Source organism: Hoplias malabaricus, chromosome 1 (assembly GCF_029633855.1).
Source record: "Hoplias malabaricus isolate fHopMal1 chromosome 1, fHopMal1.hap1, whole genome shotgun sequence".
Lineage (NCBI taxonomy): Eukaryota > Metazoa > Chordata > Actinopteri > Characiformes > Erythrinidae > Hoplias > Hoplias malabaricus.
The window spans coordinates 23,560,004-23,575,664 of record NC_089800.1 but is presented as its reverse complement, the minus strand read 5'-3'; the positions used below and the strand labels follow the sequence as shown (position 1 = coordinate 23,575,664).

At 38.8% G+C, this 15,661-nt stretch overlaps 2 protein-coding genes across 8 annotated transcripts in view; both read right to left on the bottom strand.

The window, feature by feature from the left end:
• Window positions 1-2,325, bottom strand: part of mag (myelin associated glycoprotein) — a 29,015-nt gene extending 26,690 nt beyond the window's left edge. The window contains exon 1 of the mRNA XM_066659611.1: window positions 2,307-2,325. The gene's annotated coding sequence lies outside the window, so the exon portion shown is untranslated. The remainder of the gene's footprint in view (window positions 1-2,306) is intronic.
• A 2,444-nt stretch (window positions 2,326-4,769) lies between these two features.
• On the bottom strand, window positions 4,770-14,221 carry lsr (lipolysis stimulated lipoprotein receptor). Of its 7 annotated transcripts, none has more exons than XM_066659303.1 (11): window positions 14,026-14,221; window positions 11,625-11,951; window positions 11,297-11,416; window positions 10,841-10,897; window positions 9,811-9,957; window positions 8,658-8,855; window positions 7,735-7,791; window positions 7,416-7,544; window positions 6,789-7,071; window positions 5,748-6,204; window positions 4,770-5,582 (listed from the first exon to the last, which is right to left on the bottom strand). In XM_066659303.1, exons 1-11 carry the CDS (start codon window positions 14,066-14,068, stop codon window positions 5,547-5,549), a joined length of 1,854 nt encoding a protein of 617 aa, XP_066515400.1. In that variant the 5' UTR covers window positions 14,069-14,221; the 3' UTR covers window positions 4,770-5,546. The 7 variants fall into 7 exon arrangements, with proteins under 7 accessions (XP_066515400.1, XP_066515414.1, XP_066515445.1 ...); XM_066659317.1 differs by having other exon boundaries at window positions 6,789-7,068; XM_066659348.1 differs by having other exon boundaries at window positions 7,431-7,544.
• Between the last annotated feature and the right edge of the window lie 1,440 nt (window positions 14,222-15,661).

Genomic DNA, 15,661 nt, shown 5'->3' with positions numbered 1-15,661 from the left:
CCTCACAGACAGTCACCTGGAGGAAACCCACGCAGACACAGGGAGAACACACCACACTCCTCACAGACATTCACCCGGAGGAAACCCACGCAGACACAGGGAGAACACACCACACTACTCACAGACAGTCACCTGGAGGAAACCTACTCTGACACAGGGAGAACACACCACACTCCTCACAGACAGTCACTTGGAGGAAACCCGCGCTGACACAGGGAGAACACACCACACTCCTCACAGACAGTCACCTGGAGGAAACTCACGCAGACACAGGGAAAACACACCACACTCCTCACAGACAGTCACCTGGAGGAAACCCACGCAGACACAGGGAGAACACACCACACTCCTCACAGACATTCACCCGGAGGAAACCCACGCAGACACAGGGAGAACACACCACACTCCTCACAGACAGTCACCTGGAGGAAATCCACGCAGACACAGGGATAACACACCACACTCCTCACAGACAGTCACCTGGAGGAAACTCACGCAGACACAGGGAGAACACACCACACTCCTCACAGACAGTCACCTGGAGGAAACCCACGCAGACACAGGGAGAACACACCACACTCCTCACAGACAGTCACCCGGAGGAAACCCACGCAGACACAGGGAGAACACACCACACTCCTCACAGACAGTCACCTGGAGGAAATCCACGCAGACACAGGGAGAACACACCACACTCCTCACAGACAGTCACCTGAAGCGGGAATCGAACCCACAACCTCCAGGTCCCTGGAGCTGTGTGACTGCGACACCTACCTGCTGCGCCACCATGCCACCCATCCTATATTTTATAGAAAGTTTTTTAAAAAAATTGTGAAAGTCACTTTTAAGTTCTAGTAGTGAGGTTTGGAAATCTGAGCATACAAGTAAATTGGGAAAGTTTAAAGGGACACTGCTGTGTTTCAACATTTTCACACATACCTACAGCAGGAAACCTCAAAAGTCCACATACGTCTATTCTATATCTGACTCAACATGGATTTGTTCCTTTGTAGTGTGTGTATAGACATCACAATTACTGTTTGTTTTCAGAAGATAAAAAAAAAAATCCAACAAATAATAATGAATAGCTGGGGAAGCACTGTGAGGAACCGAAGAAAAACAGCCACAAAGAAAATTCTAAAATAAAACAAGAAAAAAGTTATCCACATTTGGGTTATTTGAGCATTCGAGCTACTGTCTGTGTGTATCAGCACTGAAAGCTCCTTCAGTGTGCATTACCCTCACTATTCAACATCAGGATACCCATGAGGGAGATTAACCTGTAAAATGCTAGTTTCTTACTCATTGAACTATTCAGTTAATGCCCTAAATAAAGATCATGGACAAATAAACAAATCACTAAACACAGACATTATGGCATTATCCCTCTCAGGCCAGACATCCTCCTCTGATGATAAGAAGCAAAATGAAAGAACTGACAACATTGATCCTGTCTCTCGGTCAAATAACTAGAAACAAAAAGACTAGGTTTAGGAAGAAAAAAAACAAGAATATAAATGATAATACTTACCACTACACTGCAAGTTCTCACACGCAGGTTTCTGCTGTGTGCTTATTATCTGGTGTGTGTGTGTGTGTGTGTGTGTGTGTGTAGCACCTCCCACTTGTGTAGTTCAGTATATCATAGCACATTTAACACTTCACAATTGAGTACGTGTGAGAGGAATGTCTTTACATTTCACAAATGCAACTGTAGAGAATTAATACAGTCATTAGGGCAATCAAAGACCATGCAATTATGTGTCTGTGGTGGTGTGCAATTAAGGTTACCAAACCTACATTTTAGATAATGAATGTAGCAGTCTATATATTTATCATTTAAATGTAGAATTTAAATGATAATAAGGAGGGAAAACTATTCCTTAAGGTTTGTATGCCACATAATTGATGCTGAATTCAAATATATGTAGGAATACACTTTGCTGCAGACTAACGCTAAAAATAATATGTAAATCACTTCACATCATCGGGATGCTGGTGCACTCAAAAAAAGTATGGGCACATTTAAAAACAATATCTGGAATCTTCCATTATAAGATATTCATCACTTGACATTTACTGGTTGGCACTGGAATGGCTTTATTTACAAGTCGCATGTGGGCTTCGCCTTTTGATTTAACAAATATAAAAACCAAAAATAAAACCCTTTTGTCACCTCATGCACTGCTAATCATTCTCAAGAATAAATGAGAAGTACAAAACTATAAATCAAATCTTAACTTATGATTGACATATTTTAAGCATAAATTCATATATAAATGTATATTATAAAAGAGAAGGCTTACCTTAAAAGCAGAAGATCCTTACTCCGTAAATAGCCAGACCAAAATGCCAGCAATGCCAGTATGATGCCAATCTCTTTCCCTATGGCATCTGTGCTCCTAAGCCCTCCCTCTTCATCCCTCTGTCTTCCAAACCCCCAACATATTCATTCACTCACACATTCAGTTCTGTATATCAGCAATATGCATTTATATTTGGTTGGTGCGTGCAGTTTGCGGTGCTCTGAGTTAATCTTGTGGTCTTTAATTGTCCAGTGACTGTAAAACATTCTGAATAATGTTTTTAATGTTCCTATAATATTGATAATCCAATACAACATTTTAACTTGTAAATGATGAATTGTTTTTACTGGAATTTATATGGATTTGTCAGTTTATGGCTTATTTTAAGGGATTACTAAAGATTGTGTTATGAACTAATATACAACTAGTAACGGTGAGCATAACCTGTGGGATAGAAGGTTCAAATCAGTTCAAGGTCTTGGTGGGTCCGGAGCCTACCCGGAATCACTGGGTGGAAGGCAGGAACACACCCTGGAGGGGGCACCAGTCCTATGTAGGGTGACACACTCACACTTCACACCTTTGGAAGCTTTGAGAAGCCAATCCACCAACATGTGTTTTTAGACCTTCGGAGGAAACCCATGCAGAAACAGGGAGAAAATCCTCAGTCACTCAGAGCGTGGCTCGAAACCACAACCCCAGGACCCTGGAGCTGTGTGACAGTGACACTAGCTGTTACACCACTGCACTGCCCTTGTACATTACGATTCTTTTATAATTTAAATGTTATAAATTGTGTTGATTTCATACGCCCCATTTAATCTCCAGGACATACATTATGTTGTTTACACCGTTGTCCGTCTGGAGAAGATAATGTACTATACCTTTAGGGCACACTGTAAAACCACTACTTTATCTTTAATGTACATTTACACTGTTTGTATCTTTAGTGGCCAATAATGTATCTCTACCATATTAATTATTCTGAGAGTGTACGTCGCAGTGCACATTTTGGTCTGCAATCGGTTCTGGGAACAAAATAATTAGTTTTAGAGTGCTTTAGGGGGACAACACGGTGGTGCAGCATGTAGGTGTCACAGTCACACAGCTCCAGGGTCCTGGAGGTTGTGGGTTCGAGTCCAGCTCCAGGTGACTGTCTGTGAGGAGTGTGGTGTGTACTCCCTGTGTCTGCGTGAGTTTCCTCCGGGTGACTGTCTGTGAGGAGTGTGGTGTGTTCTCCCTGTGTACGCGTGGGATTCCTCAGGGTGCTCCGGTTTCCTCCCACAGCCCAAAAACACACGTTGGTAGGTGGACTCGCGACTCAAAAATGTCCGTCTGAGTGAATGTGTGAGTGTGTGTTGCCCTGTGAAGGACTGGCACCCCCTCCAGGGTGTATTCCCACCTTGCGCCCAATGATTCTAGGTAGGCTCTGGATCCACCGCGACCCTGGACTGGATAAGGGTTACAGACAATGAATGAGTTTTTCAAGGACAATTTAAATTCCACAGCTTTAACAGATTTATTGAAATCAGGCAACTTTAATTTGATCTAAGATATGGAATTATGTTGTCTACATCACTTAAATGATCAGAAAAGTGCCTAAACCTGATAATGTTCTCATTATTTTTATGAGTTTTCTTAGGTTCAGTGCCTCCTGACTCTTTGGGATGAGGTAAAAAAGGCTACTCACAGCAAAACTACAGCATCTATTTTTTTGTCCAATATTGTCTGCTGAAAATGAAAGTGGATGTCAGAATAAACGTAGTTGTTGCCCTCCCTCCTGTTCTCTCTCACTTGAGATTTGTCTCTCTGGGTAGAAAACAGAGCAGCAGCCTTTGAGGCAGCAGATGGAGGAAAGGTCTGTGTGCGCATTTCTGCGGTTATCTTGGCAAACAAAAAGTCAAAGTGTTCCAGAGGAGGCATCTAGAGACAAATCCAGGAGTTTCAGCTCTAGTTTCAGGGTGGGTGATAAATACATTTTCGTTGGGACATCTAAGCTAAAAAAGGCTAGCATGCTAAATCATAAACAGGCTCATACCTTAAGATATAACAGATGCACTGACCATCTGTAGTTCCACAGCTGGCAACTAAAATAATTCCTAGTTGCAAGGAAAGCCTTTGTGTATGAAGTTGGCAGACATCAATATCAGATATTGATATTCTGGAAAGGAAAAGCTTGGGCAAGAGAAATATAGGAATATAGACTATCACTAATTACGTTTAGCAGTATCTTTTTTTAGTGTGTCACTGGTCATAATGAAGTTTGATGCCATACTCAAAAACAAACAGACTTCATTCATATTTTTCTTTGAATTTTAAGCCTGTTTGTAGATAAATAATACTGGTATTGGCTCAAAAGGAACTGCGCACGTATATGAAATCCAATGACTTACACTATGAATCTGAAATTAATTAAAAAAGAAAGGGAGAAAATATTGCCACCTAGTGGCCACATAAGCCTTTTATTACAATACACATTTTACATTCCTTTTAATACTCACATTATATAGATGTATTTGTAAAGAGATTTTTATACTATTAACATTTTAGTGAACACATTATTGCTATAAAAATAAACAATCATAACAAATTAGTGAACATCTATGTATAAAAAAGTTCATTGAGTTACAAACCAGACAATAGGGGGGAAACACAAACTTAATACATGTTTGATGACATTTCTAAAATGAACATACAATAGATAGGCAACTGTATCAAAGACAATTTAGACTTTGGCAATATACCACACAGGTACTTTTCCATTACGGTGGTAAACTGAGCAAGGACAACAATTACCTAAAACAGTAAATCTGAAAGGTTTTGTCTGAAACATTTGTTCACTACACTTTTTAGCTTAAAAAACAAACCAGAGGCATAAAGTTTCATGATGATTATTAATCCACAGTCATCTGTCAACTCTTCAGTGTTAAAAGAGAAAAGTGTGATAGGATACAAAACTCAATTTTCATAACTTTTTTTTAACTGAATAATACACATATGAAAACGGAAATTTGAAATTTTAGTAAAAAAACTGTTAAACATCAATTACATAAAAAGTTTAAAACACTAAAAATGCAGTAAACCTGCACCCCCCCCCTCACAGAGTCATGTTGTCTCTGCATACACAAATATACCCATAAAATCAACATCAAACATGTAAAAGACTGAAAAATACATATTCACAAATGTATCATGGCATTAGATGAGTGACTTCTTAAGAAAACTCACTGATCTTATGTTTCACACCACCAGACTCTCACGACTCACAGCTCCATTCTGTGGAAGAGAGATTTTTACCTCAGTTATACATGCATTGTGTCTTGGTATAAAATATACAATCCCACTACTTGAATATAGAGTGACTATGAATATGACTGGAATATTACTACAGCATAAAAAAAAAAATAAATAATGAATGCTTTATCTGCATTAACTTCTCACCTTGCGCAAGTTGCTCTTTTTGGAGGATGCTACACTGTCTGTGTCCTCCGCGTAGGGAGGAGGAGGAGGAAACCCGCTGTTGTTGCCACGGTGATCAGGATTTCCCGCAGGTCGGCTCAGGGGTAAAGGAGGTGGCCCTCCATGTGCCCCCCTGTAGCGGTCAGAGCGGTCGCTGTCGCTGCCCAGACGCTCACGGCTCCGGGCCCTCTGCTGCTCCCCCAGTTTCTTCTTCTCCATTGCCTCCCTCAGGAAGCTGTCATCATAGGCATCCCGTCCTCCGCGACCCCGGTCACGTTCTAGATCCATCAGGTCGTCACGACTGCGGCTGCGACGGCCCTGAAAGCCTGCGCCCCTGGAGTCAGCGTAGCGATGATTATCTGGAGAGTAGTCACGCCGGCGTCGATCTTCCACATCCCGATCGTATCCACGAGCACTGCTGCTCCATTCATCATCTGAACTGCAACATAAAACCAACAATAAAATAATTAAAAATCATTACAACAACAAACTGCTTAGAGCCAGTTAATGTAAATGTTAAAGTCAGTCAAATTTCACACGTACACACACACACGTCTTCATGCCTGACCATTTCTCCAGTATCCATCCAACTACAAAAGTTAAAACCTAATGTTTGCTTGTAGTCTAATGTTTGCCAAGCCTAGATATGCACAATGGTTATGAGATACACAACGTTATTTGTTTTTTTTTGTTTGTTTGTTTTTCTGTGAGTGGTTTTAAAGTTTAGGTTCATCTGTATTTGTGTGTTGGTTTTTATGAAATCACAAAGCTGTTTTGTCCATTACACAGGGAATTAATTGTATGCTTCGCAACTTGGAAGTAAAATTTCATCAAACTCATTTCAAAGAAAGAAAACATAATTTGTCCATGCACCTTACATCAATTGATCTATGAGTTTATTCAAATTTATTGTTCATAAAATCTTAGTTTAAACGTAATAACTCACAAGAAAAGCTGTGAGTTCAATAATACCTTTCACAGGCAAGAGTTACTATAGTGACCTCTGGATCCTATTCTACTTACCCTCTCCTGCCACCTCTGTCTCTAGGAGGATAATCGTCATCTCGGTAACGGCGCCCAATATCATCAAGGTTATCCATGGAACGAGCACGGCCACGGTTGCCACCAGGTCCCCCGAACCCTGGTCTCCTGGGATCATCTCGGTGAATGTTCTGGGACACGCTGCTGATGGTGCTCATGTTTTCATCATCATAGACTGTAGCCAGCTGAGGAGGCCTGGGACGACCTCGATTACGAGGGTCACCACTATCATGCAAGGAGCTGATCTCACTTAGGCTATCAACTGCTGGAGTGAATGAGAGCAAGAAGCGAGAGAGAGAGAGAGAGAGAGAGAGAGAGAGAATGAGTTAATGAGTAAGAGTGGAAGTATAGGTTTCAGTAAGTAAAAAGAATGAGGGTTGTTTGAAAAAGGGAATCTAGTAATCTTAAAGAAGAGGTTCAGCCTGGCCACCACACATGTCTTGGGTGTCCAAATGAGAGTAAAAAATGTGTGAAATTAATAATTTGCTGAACCTTCTCTTTAATGAAGTAACTCCAAGATCATTCGCCATAACCATTCATTTAAATCATTTAAATAACCATGAGACCCCAAACCAAGTACAGGACAGACCCCAGCCCAAGAACACTCACGACGATTGAATTTGCCTGCTGCATCTGCCGGGCGACTGGGGTCCAGGTTGGCCAATTCTCGCTCCATATAGTACATCACTCGAGTGGGGTTTCCATCTTGATTTGCCTGGATGCGATAACCACTGCGGGCTAAAACACAAGAAACAAAAACTAGTTTATATACAGTGTACATGCAATAATAATAAACTGATTGTGAAGATACTCAAAAGTGGTTTGATTAGTTTCCTTTTGGCAGATCACATGCTTTGTTTTGCAGTTAATCGCTTGGCTCAATTATACATGATTTAACTACAAGGAAAAAGAATCTTTCTTCACTTACTCTGACTTGCACCTCCATTGTAGTCATGCAGTAAAGGCACTTGGGATCCATGTCCAACTACAGTAGGAAAAATGAATAATTAATGAGACAATTCCAACATATCTAACTTACGATGAAACATGTTTTAATAGCATGATTTCGTTGTTAATGCTCTATAAAAGACAATCCATAAGTCTTGGCGTAATTCTCTTTTACAGGGGTCCTCTGTAATTTTATTTTTCCATCAGAATTGACCATGTGTTTTTCCATGATGTCCTTCTGAGAAAATAACAGGCTCAATTACCTACTGTTTTGCTCTGATAATTTTAATTCTTGTTTAATACAAATCTTTGGTATCACCTCAAGTTGCATAAAAATGGAACTCTGTGTACTGGGGTGTACTGTATTTAGCCTCAGGCTGTGCATTTCAATTGATAATTGAGAATATCTTTCTCCAGCTGCAAAACAGTACAAAAATGGAAGATTTTTAAAAACAGAACCAGTTAATTGGTGTAAGATGCACATTTTAATCAACCTTCTCTACAGTCTGGCTTTGGCAAAAAAAAAAAAAAAAAAATAAATAAATAAAAGATAATTCTGTACTAGAAACTTGCTTGTCCTCTAGTTTTTCACTGCTGTTCGAATGCAAATGTTGTATCCCAGAAGAAGCAAGTAAAAGTTATTATAGACATTCATTCATTGTCCACTTATCCATTTCATGCGGTGGGGCTGGAGCCTACCCAGAATCACTGGGCGCAAGGTGGAAACACACCCTGGAGGGGGCTATTACAGACATCCCCCTACTAAACAAATCCAATCTAAAAGGAGTGTAAGTTTCGTTTTGTTTTGTTTGAGGAGCACTAACCAGCCACTATACTTTTAAAAATACAATACCTAAAGATCTTTTAATAAATAAAATACTGCATATAATAATGGGTTCTCACCTGAACTGGCAGTATCAACATCCCTGCCATAACCATTAGAAGGCAAGTTAGGGATGCCCTGTGTCACAGGTAGCATTGGGATGGGAGGAGCTTGTGAACCCACAGCATACACTGGCTGCCCATACACGCTGGGGGCAAAGAGGCTTGCTGCATACTGACTGGGGACACCCGATTTCACAGCTTTACCAGCTTCATAGACTTTGATTGAAAGAAAAATTAAATGAGATGAGCACCGAGAAGACAGATCTGCATAGTGGATTAAAACATGTTGTGTACTACCATGGTTTCATTCACAAAATAACAGTGTAGCCTAATGGTTGAAGGTACTGCTCTAGTTTCTAAAGAAGCAGACAAAAATTCTGATCAATAAGCGCATTAGGGTTGAGTGGTACGATGGTAATACACCATGGCATTTAAAAATGTGGATGGTATTTCAAAATGAGGACAGTGTTTCAAAATAATGAAGTGTGCATTGTTTCAAATGTCCTTTCTCCATGTCTGACCAATTTTTAAGTACAAGGCCAAAAGAGTTTTTTCATGTGCATTTAAGAAAAGGCACAGGTAGGGGGTGCTGTGGGAGCTCACTGTCTGGTGACGTCACACAAGCCCAATAACCCACTGCCGTTCTGAGTTTAGTGCCGAGTTCAGATTTAAAGGGAGAGGAAGGAAGTTAAAAAGAGACCAATTATTCACAAGACACTTCACTCGACTTGTTTTCCAAAAAACCTGTGAAAACATATCTGAACTGTGGTGTGCTGAAAAACAAGGGCCTGTTAGAAGGCTAGCTATGTTTAAAACTGTGTAGAACCTTATTTTTTAACTTCTCAGTTACTCTAGCACCAGTTTCTGAAATTTGCTCTCAGAAACTTGTCAACACGTGTGTCTGTGTGAACTGTTGGACAGTGCAGAGCTGAACTGCACAGCTCAGAAAACCCTTCACTCTAATTTGTGCTCAAAGATATAAGGCTCAGCGCAGCCCAACAGTGCATACCCCACACCCACGGTATACCCCGTTAATATTTTGGTGTGAAAAATGTGGATACCACCCATACCTAAAGCACATACTGTTAATTATCAAATAAATATACAAAAATAAGATCACAATATTACTGAAAAGCAGCATATTAGTGAACGAGTGAGTGGGAGTACTTACGTGCCCGTGGACAGCAGCAGCGATCTGGACAGCAGGGGCAACTCACAAAACAGCAACAAGTGTGGGGACAACACTGACACCAACAGATGCCAATAAAGAGCAGCAGCAAAAAGAAGCCGAACACCACCAGCACTACCAACAACCAGTCTGAGAGACACAAGCACAGACAAGATTAAAGAAAAGGTCATATAAAGCTATCAAATGAATCTTTCATCAACCACATCAGATAGTGCTTGACAGAAAATGGACGTAAAGCGTCAACAATTTTTCAGAAAGATTTTCATATTTGTGAAGAACTTTGTGGGGTTTGAAAGTGAAATATTTAATGTGTAAAATAGGAAAAATCATGTGAAATTCTGAAAAATGTGTTGATTTTATGAAAAATAGAGACAGAAAAATGTGTATGTGCTATGCATACTGTTTACATGACCAGCACATTACTGCTTTCATGTCTGTGTGAGTAATGCAACGAACATAACACACCATTTTACAGTATTTTAACAGAACCCAGGGGAAAAAAAAATACAGAAGAAAAGATACATAAAAAATGTTTAAACAAACAAACAACCAACCACCCACCCACACAGACAGAGGCTGTGCAACCAGCCAGACAGGTTGGCTTTAAAACATCATCAGCCGAGTTGAACCAAAACCACAGCAAGTATTTTATTCACACAGGGGACCAAAAAAAAAACAAAAACAAAAAAACAAACAAACAACTGATTCCAGAACAACTATTGTCACCATCCCTGATATGAAGCACCTTCCACAGCATCCTGCAGAGCTATTCACTGGTGATTGAGATCTGCAGCCCATTAGTGATTCTGTATGTCTGATTCATTAAAGCCCTTTGCCAATATTGGTGCTTGCATGTTCAGAAACTATGACATAACTGATCTTTCAGAGACACCCCGTAACCTTCAGTTAAGTTTATCCATTTAACAGTAGCCTCCCTTGTAAATTATTCAGATCAGGTAAAGGTCCATGATTCAAGTGGCCTTCTACAACTACAGAGGTGCACTTAGTGTACCTTCCATGATCAGTAAGTCAATGCCAGGCAGCAGGTCTGTAGTATTTGACTTTCGCTCTGTGAAAGAAGGACAAAGCCATAATTATTGAGGAATAAAAAAAAAGCTCTGCTGCGTCTAACCAAGCAGAAATGTTCTTTCCTCTTAAGAAACATCTATGTTCATAAACTGACAAGAGATGGCTGCTCAAATAGTAACAACACTGGCCAGTTAGTAATCACAAAACAAAAGAAATGCTCTACACAGCACTTCACACTCTCATATCCACCATAACTTTATTAAAAAAAAAACAAAAAAAACAAACAAACAAACAAACAAAAAACCCAACCTTGCAACAGTCACGAAAGGAAACACAGAAGAGTGCAGAGGCAGAAAGATGATTTGGTAACAAAACAACGCTGGTCTGACGTGAGGGTTTAAGTGTGTGTTAGGTGAAAAACACAATTCATAAATCATACCCAATACAATGAGCTCAGTGTAATCCTCGCCATTTCCTGTAAGGTCCATTGATGATGCAACACTGCAGACATACACACCGCTGTCACCCCACGCAGTCTGTCCAAAACTGAGGTCGGCATCTGAGAGAAAGATACATAGTGTAGAAGGACTTACAACCTTAAATTTAAAATTGTATTTAAATAAACATCCTGGTGTAAACCAAGTAATATGAAAAATGACATCACATTAAAAATTACTTTTATATTACACTACATTTAAATATATAAGAGTTTAACCCAAGTACCCCCCACAGTTAAAATTTGACACTGTTACAAATAAATCACTTACTGTTGTTTATGGTGATTTTCCGGCCCTGGTATTGATCTCCTAGTGTGACAGTAGTCCTTTTAGAAGCCACAATGCGTACAGTTCTGCTACTGTCTGAACATTCAATGTTGGGGTTATAGTTGGGGTTGGTTTGGGACAAAGCATTTTCTGCACTTCCAGGGTTGAGTGCAGCTTGGATTGGATCTCTGCAGAATGACTTGTACCTCCAGGTGACCAAAGGGGGCTCTGTGGCTGAGGTGGAGTACTGACACTGTAGAGTCACAGGCTGAAACAGGATGACCACATAGCGCTTTACTGGACAAGAAACAACCACGCCCTCTGTGAAGTCTGTAGGAAAAGGAGATCAGATACAGCCAACAGCTAAATATATATATATTTATTAAAAAAAAAAAAAAAAAAAAAAAAAAAAAAAAAAAAAAAAAAAACTCATTAGGATAAATAACTAAAGACCACAAGAGGGTTTGAAAAACATGAATATGTAATAGCGTTTTTAGATCCTCTAAGAATAACTTTATTTCAGCTACATCCTCAGTGCAATACTTTTGAAATTTGCTGTCAGTGCTTGCCAAACTTTGACATAAACATACTGCAAAGCATTGTGTAATTGCTACCATTATGTTTAGTTTCATCGCACTGAGCAACTGAATGGAGTTGATCTGATAACATCCAATACAGCAATCATGACATTAAGCATTTAGGAATTTAACTCCCCAAAACACAATCTGATTACTCAAAAAGAACACAATGTCTGCCTACCACAGTCATTACACAAACAATGAGAAGTGATATCACACCACTGCATGAATTGGAACATGCTGAATAAACACAATCAAACAAAGCAGGGCATAGCAGAGCAAAGCTCTTATAAATTATTATTATAACTATGGATCCATTAATACAGGAACTGTAGGCCAAAGCCAATATTTTCCATTCAGATAACAATGTGTAAAACATTCCTAAGATGTCGAATTTGAATAAACTGGGATGAAACATATGTGGAATGGCCTTATAGAGAAATACAGCATTTACATTTGTAAGGTTGGGGTAACAAATGCAAAATGTATGCCCATCATTTCCCAAGCTGCTTCTCTGGAGTACATGATATATATTCAAATTGATATTTTTTTTAATATCTGCTGACATTTTTTAAAAAATAGTTTTTTTAATGATTTGTCTCAATTAAAATTGAGAGAATTTTTGAACAAAGCAGATTCTCCAGTACATGTAAAAATGAAGTATCGTTTTTATTAACTACATGTGAGGTATAAAAAAGCGTTTAAAAACCTTTAACAATGCACTGAATAGTTTAAATATTTTTTTTATTATTTTCTAGTGTAATCTTTTCTAGAATAATACCTAATAAACACTGATGATGCTGAGAAACATTGTTTCCTTCTGTCAATGATCATTCATCATAGTGGCTCTACATCTTCAGCTACAATGTTATTTCTATGCCAACAGGAAACATGACTTCTGAGGGTTTTCTACTTTTATCAATGAGCATGTCAGTCTCAGTCTCAGTCTCATTTCTGAGGGTCAATCAGGTATCTTCGAGATGATGTAGAAATGTTATCAAGGCAAAAATTTGTGTTATGATGTGAATATATTGTAAAATATCTAAAAGCAAGTGTATAATTTTCTTTTCTGAGTAATAGGAACAATATGAAATTATTAACAAGTTCCTCCAGGGGTATTCTGCCACATTAAGGGGCACATTGTGTGTTTTGAAATGAACAAGAGAGGCATTTCTTTCGGGCAAGATATCATTTTTGAATGGATACAGTGAAGTGTGTGGGGGGTTTCTTCTGAACTGGCAAAGCAGTTTTTGAAATACGAGACCTTCACTGAAGCAAAAACATTTTAAGAACTATTATATTACACTATAGCTTCTAGCAACAAGTATAAATAACCCCAATAATTAGCAATATGATTATTCAGGTTTCAGCCTTTCTAACCGAAACTGATCTGACTGCAAAACACATGACTCAGTCTTGTGGAAACTGTGCTGTTGAGACATGTTATAAGCACCTCCTCAATCTACTACAATCCAGTATGCGCTTATTTATCCCATGTGTGTAAAAGAAGGAAATACAAATATGATTTTAATCATATTTTGAAAGTCCAGTGAAACGTTAGTTTCTTAATAGAATCAATGAATCAGAACACAGAATGAAAAATAAATGTCTGTTCTACTTTAAAGTCTTTGTAAACATAGCCTTCAAACCAATAAATCAAGAAAACGGTCAAGTTCATAGTATCATACACCACAGACCATATAATAGACACCATTCATAAAGCCTAGTGTGTTGTAGCACATTTAAGCAAAAACACACACGAAATCACACCGTGAGAAATAAATTCCAAACAAGTGATAACATGAAGACTGGAAAAACGCCCCTACCTGTTCCCAAGAAGAGGAGGGTGAGGATTAAAAAGTTGCGCATTTTGAACAAGGTGTTCTTCAATAATAGAATACACTAAAAATCGCACGTTATAAACAAAAGCCCAAATAAGTGAGTCCCCGAATCATTTGGAAAGACGTCTCCGCAGTTTTCACTCCACTTTTACCCGTACACAGGTAAATCCTCCATTTTGTGTGTGGTATTGTGTACTTATGGCACTGCAACCCGAAACTTTGCAGGTGAAACAGGAAGAGCCCACCTCATACGACAGGGGCTTATCAGACAACAGTTCACATGTATCTGTAAATTACAAGATAGCGTTATTAAAATGCTGCTCTGAAAATAACTAACACAACGTGCTTTCATTAACTTCTTCTTGTTTCAATATATTTATGGGGACTTTTACGTTCGCTTTAGTTACAATCCTACGCCCAGCATTCCTGGAGAAAAATGAAAATGGTTTGTTCCTGTACACAACTGAGAAGGTTAATGATTTCTGAGAGTACAACAGGTGGAAAATAACACAGATATCTCTAAAATAGACGGAGCTATACTATTGTCCTATTTCTTTAATTTTATTTATTTATTAAGAGGACATTTGTGGCAGGATGGCAGCAGAGACAGACTACACCTGCTCTGGGAGGAAAACTGGGTTGTGGGCTGTAGCTGGGAGGAGATGGGGTGGGTTTCAAGCAATTTGTGACATAATGGCAATGCGTATATTAAGTGTGTAAATAGAAATGCATACATAACCATGCAAAAATATTACTCAAGTTTAAAACATAAACAGCTACTATTTAACAAGACAACAAGCATTCCCTTAATATTTAAAGATAATATTTAAAGCATTTAAATCAACATTTAGAACCAAACGATAAAAGCAAGATATAAGCTTGTCAGTTCATAGCTGTTACATGTTGGAGAATGTTGGAGTACCAACCCAGCATTGTTGCCTCCAACTTCAATTTTGGACATTATAAAGCATCTTGTTTGTAAACACACCTGGAACTATAAATGCTCTTAAGTCCATGGCTTGGTGCAGGGTTTGTTTACATTTCGCCCAAAGATCTGTGATAACACAGTCCTAACAGCAAGGTTAGATGAATGTAGGCAAGGACATTTGTGCTTAGTAAACCATCCTTTACTTATATTCAAATGTTCTCTAATTAAATGACAATATATTACAAATATATTCCAAATTTAGATGATAAGGAAATCATGTTGTAATGTACATCATCATGGTTTGTCATTGTTAGTCCTATGGCTGAAAAAACAATTAGCAAAGGATTTAACCGGATTACCAGTGGTTTCCAGAAGTGTTGAGATGCTTACAGAATGACAGATACTAGTAACCCTTAAGAGCATATATGGTATTATGATATTAATGTGATTTTACTGTCATATGATATGTTCTCCCACTGGATTTTAACAAGCTGTTTATCTTCAACACAGTCTCTGCTCTTTGCTGTCATGTATTGCAAATGAATTGAGAAACAGTCCAGGTTGAAACTCCTTGTAAATTCACTCTACTCTTAAATGGTCAGGACCACCACAGAGCAGATACAATTTGGGTCATCATTCTCAGCTCTGCAATGACATAGTGGTGTTTAAGTGTATTGTGCTGGTATGAATGGA

Bases quoted from the DNA above. Each gene is read 5' to 3' on its own strand.
- lsr (XM_066659303.1), bottom strand. From the start codon at position 14,068: ATGCGCAACTTTTTAATCCTCACCCTCCTCTTCTTGGGAACAG. The intron at 7,545-7,734 runs GTAAGTGAAGAA...CTTGTGTTTTAG, and splicing joins CAATGGAGGTGCAAGTCAGA to CCCGCAGTGGTTATCGCATC. The intron at 6,205-6,788 runs GTAAGTAGAATA...TTTATGTTGCAG, and splicing joins GACAGAGGTGGCAGGAGAGG to TTCAGATGATGAATGGAGCA.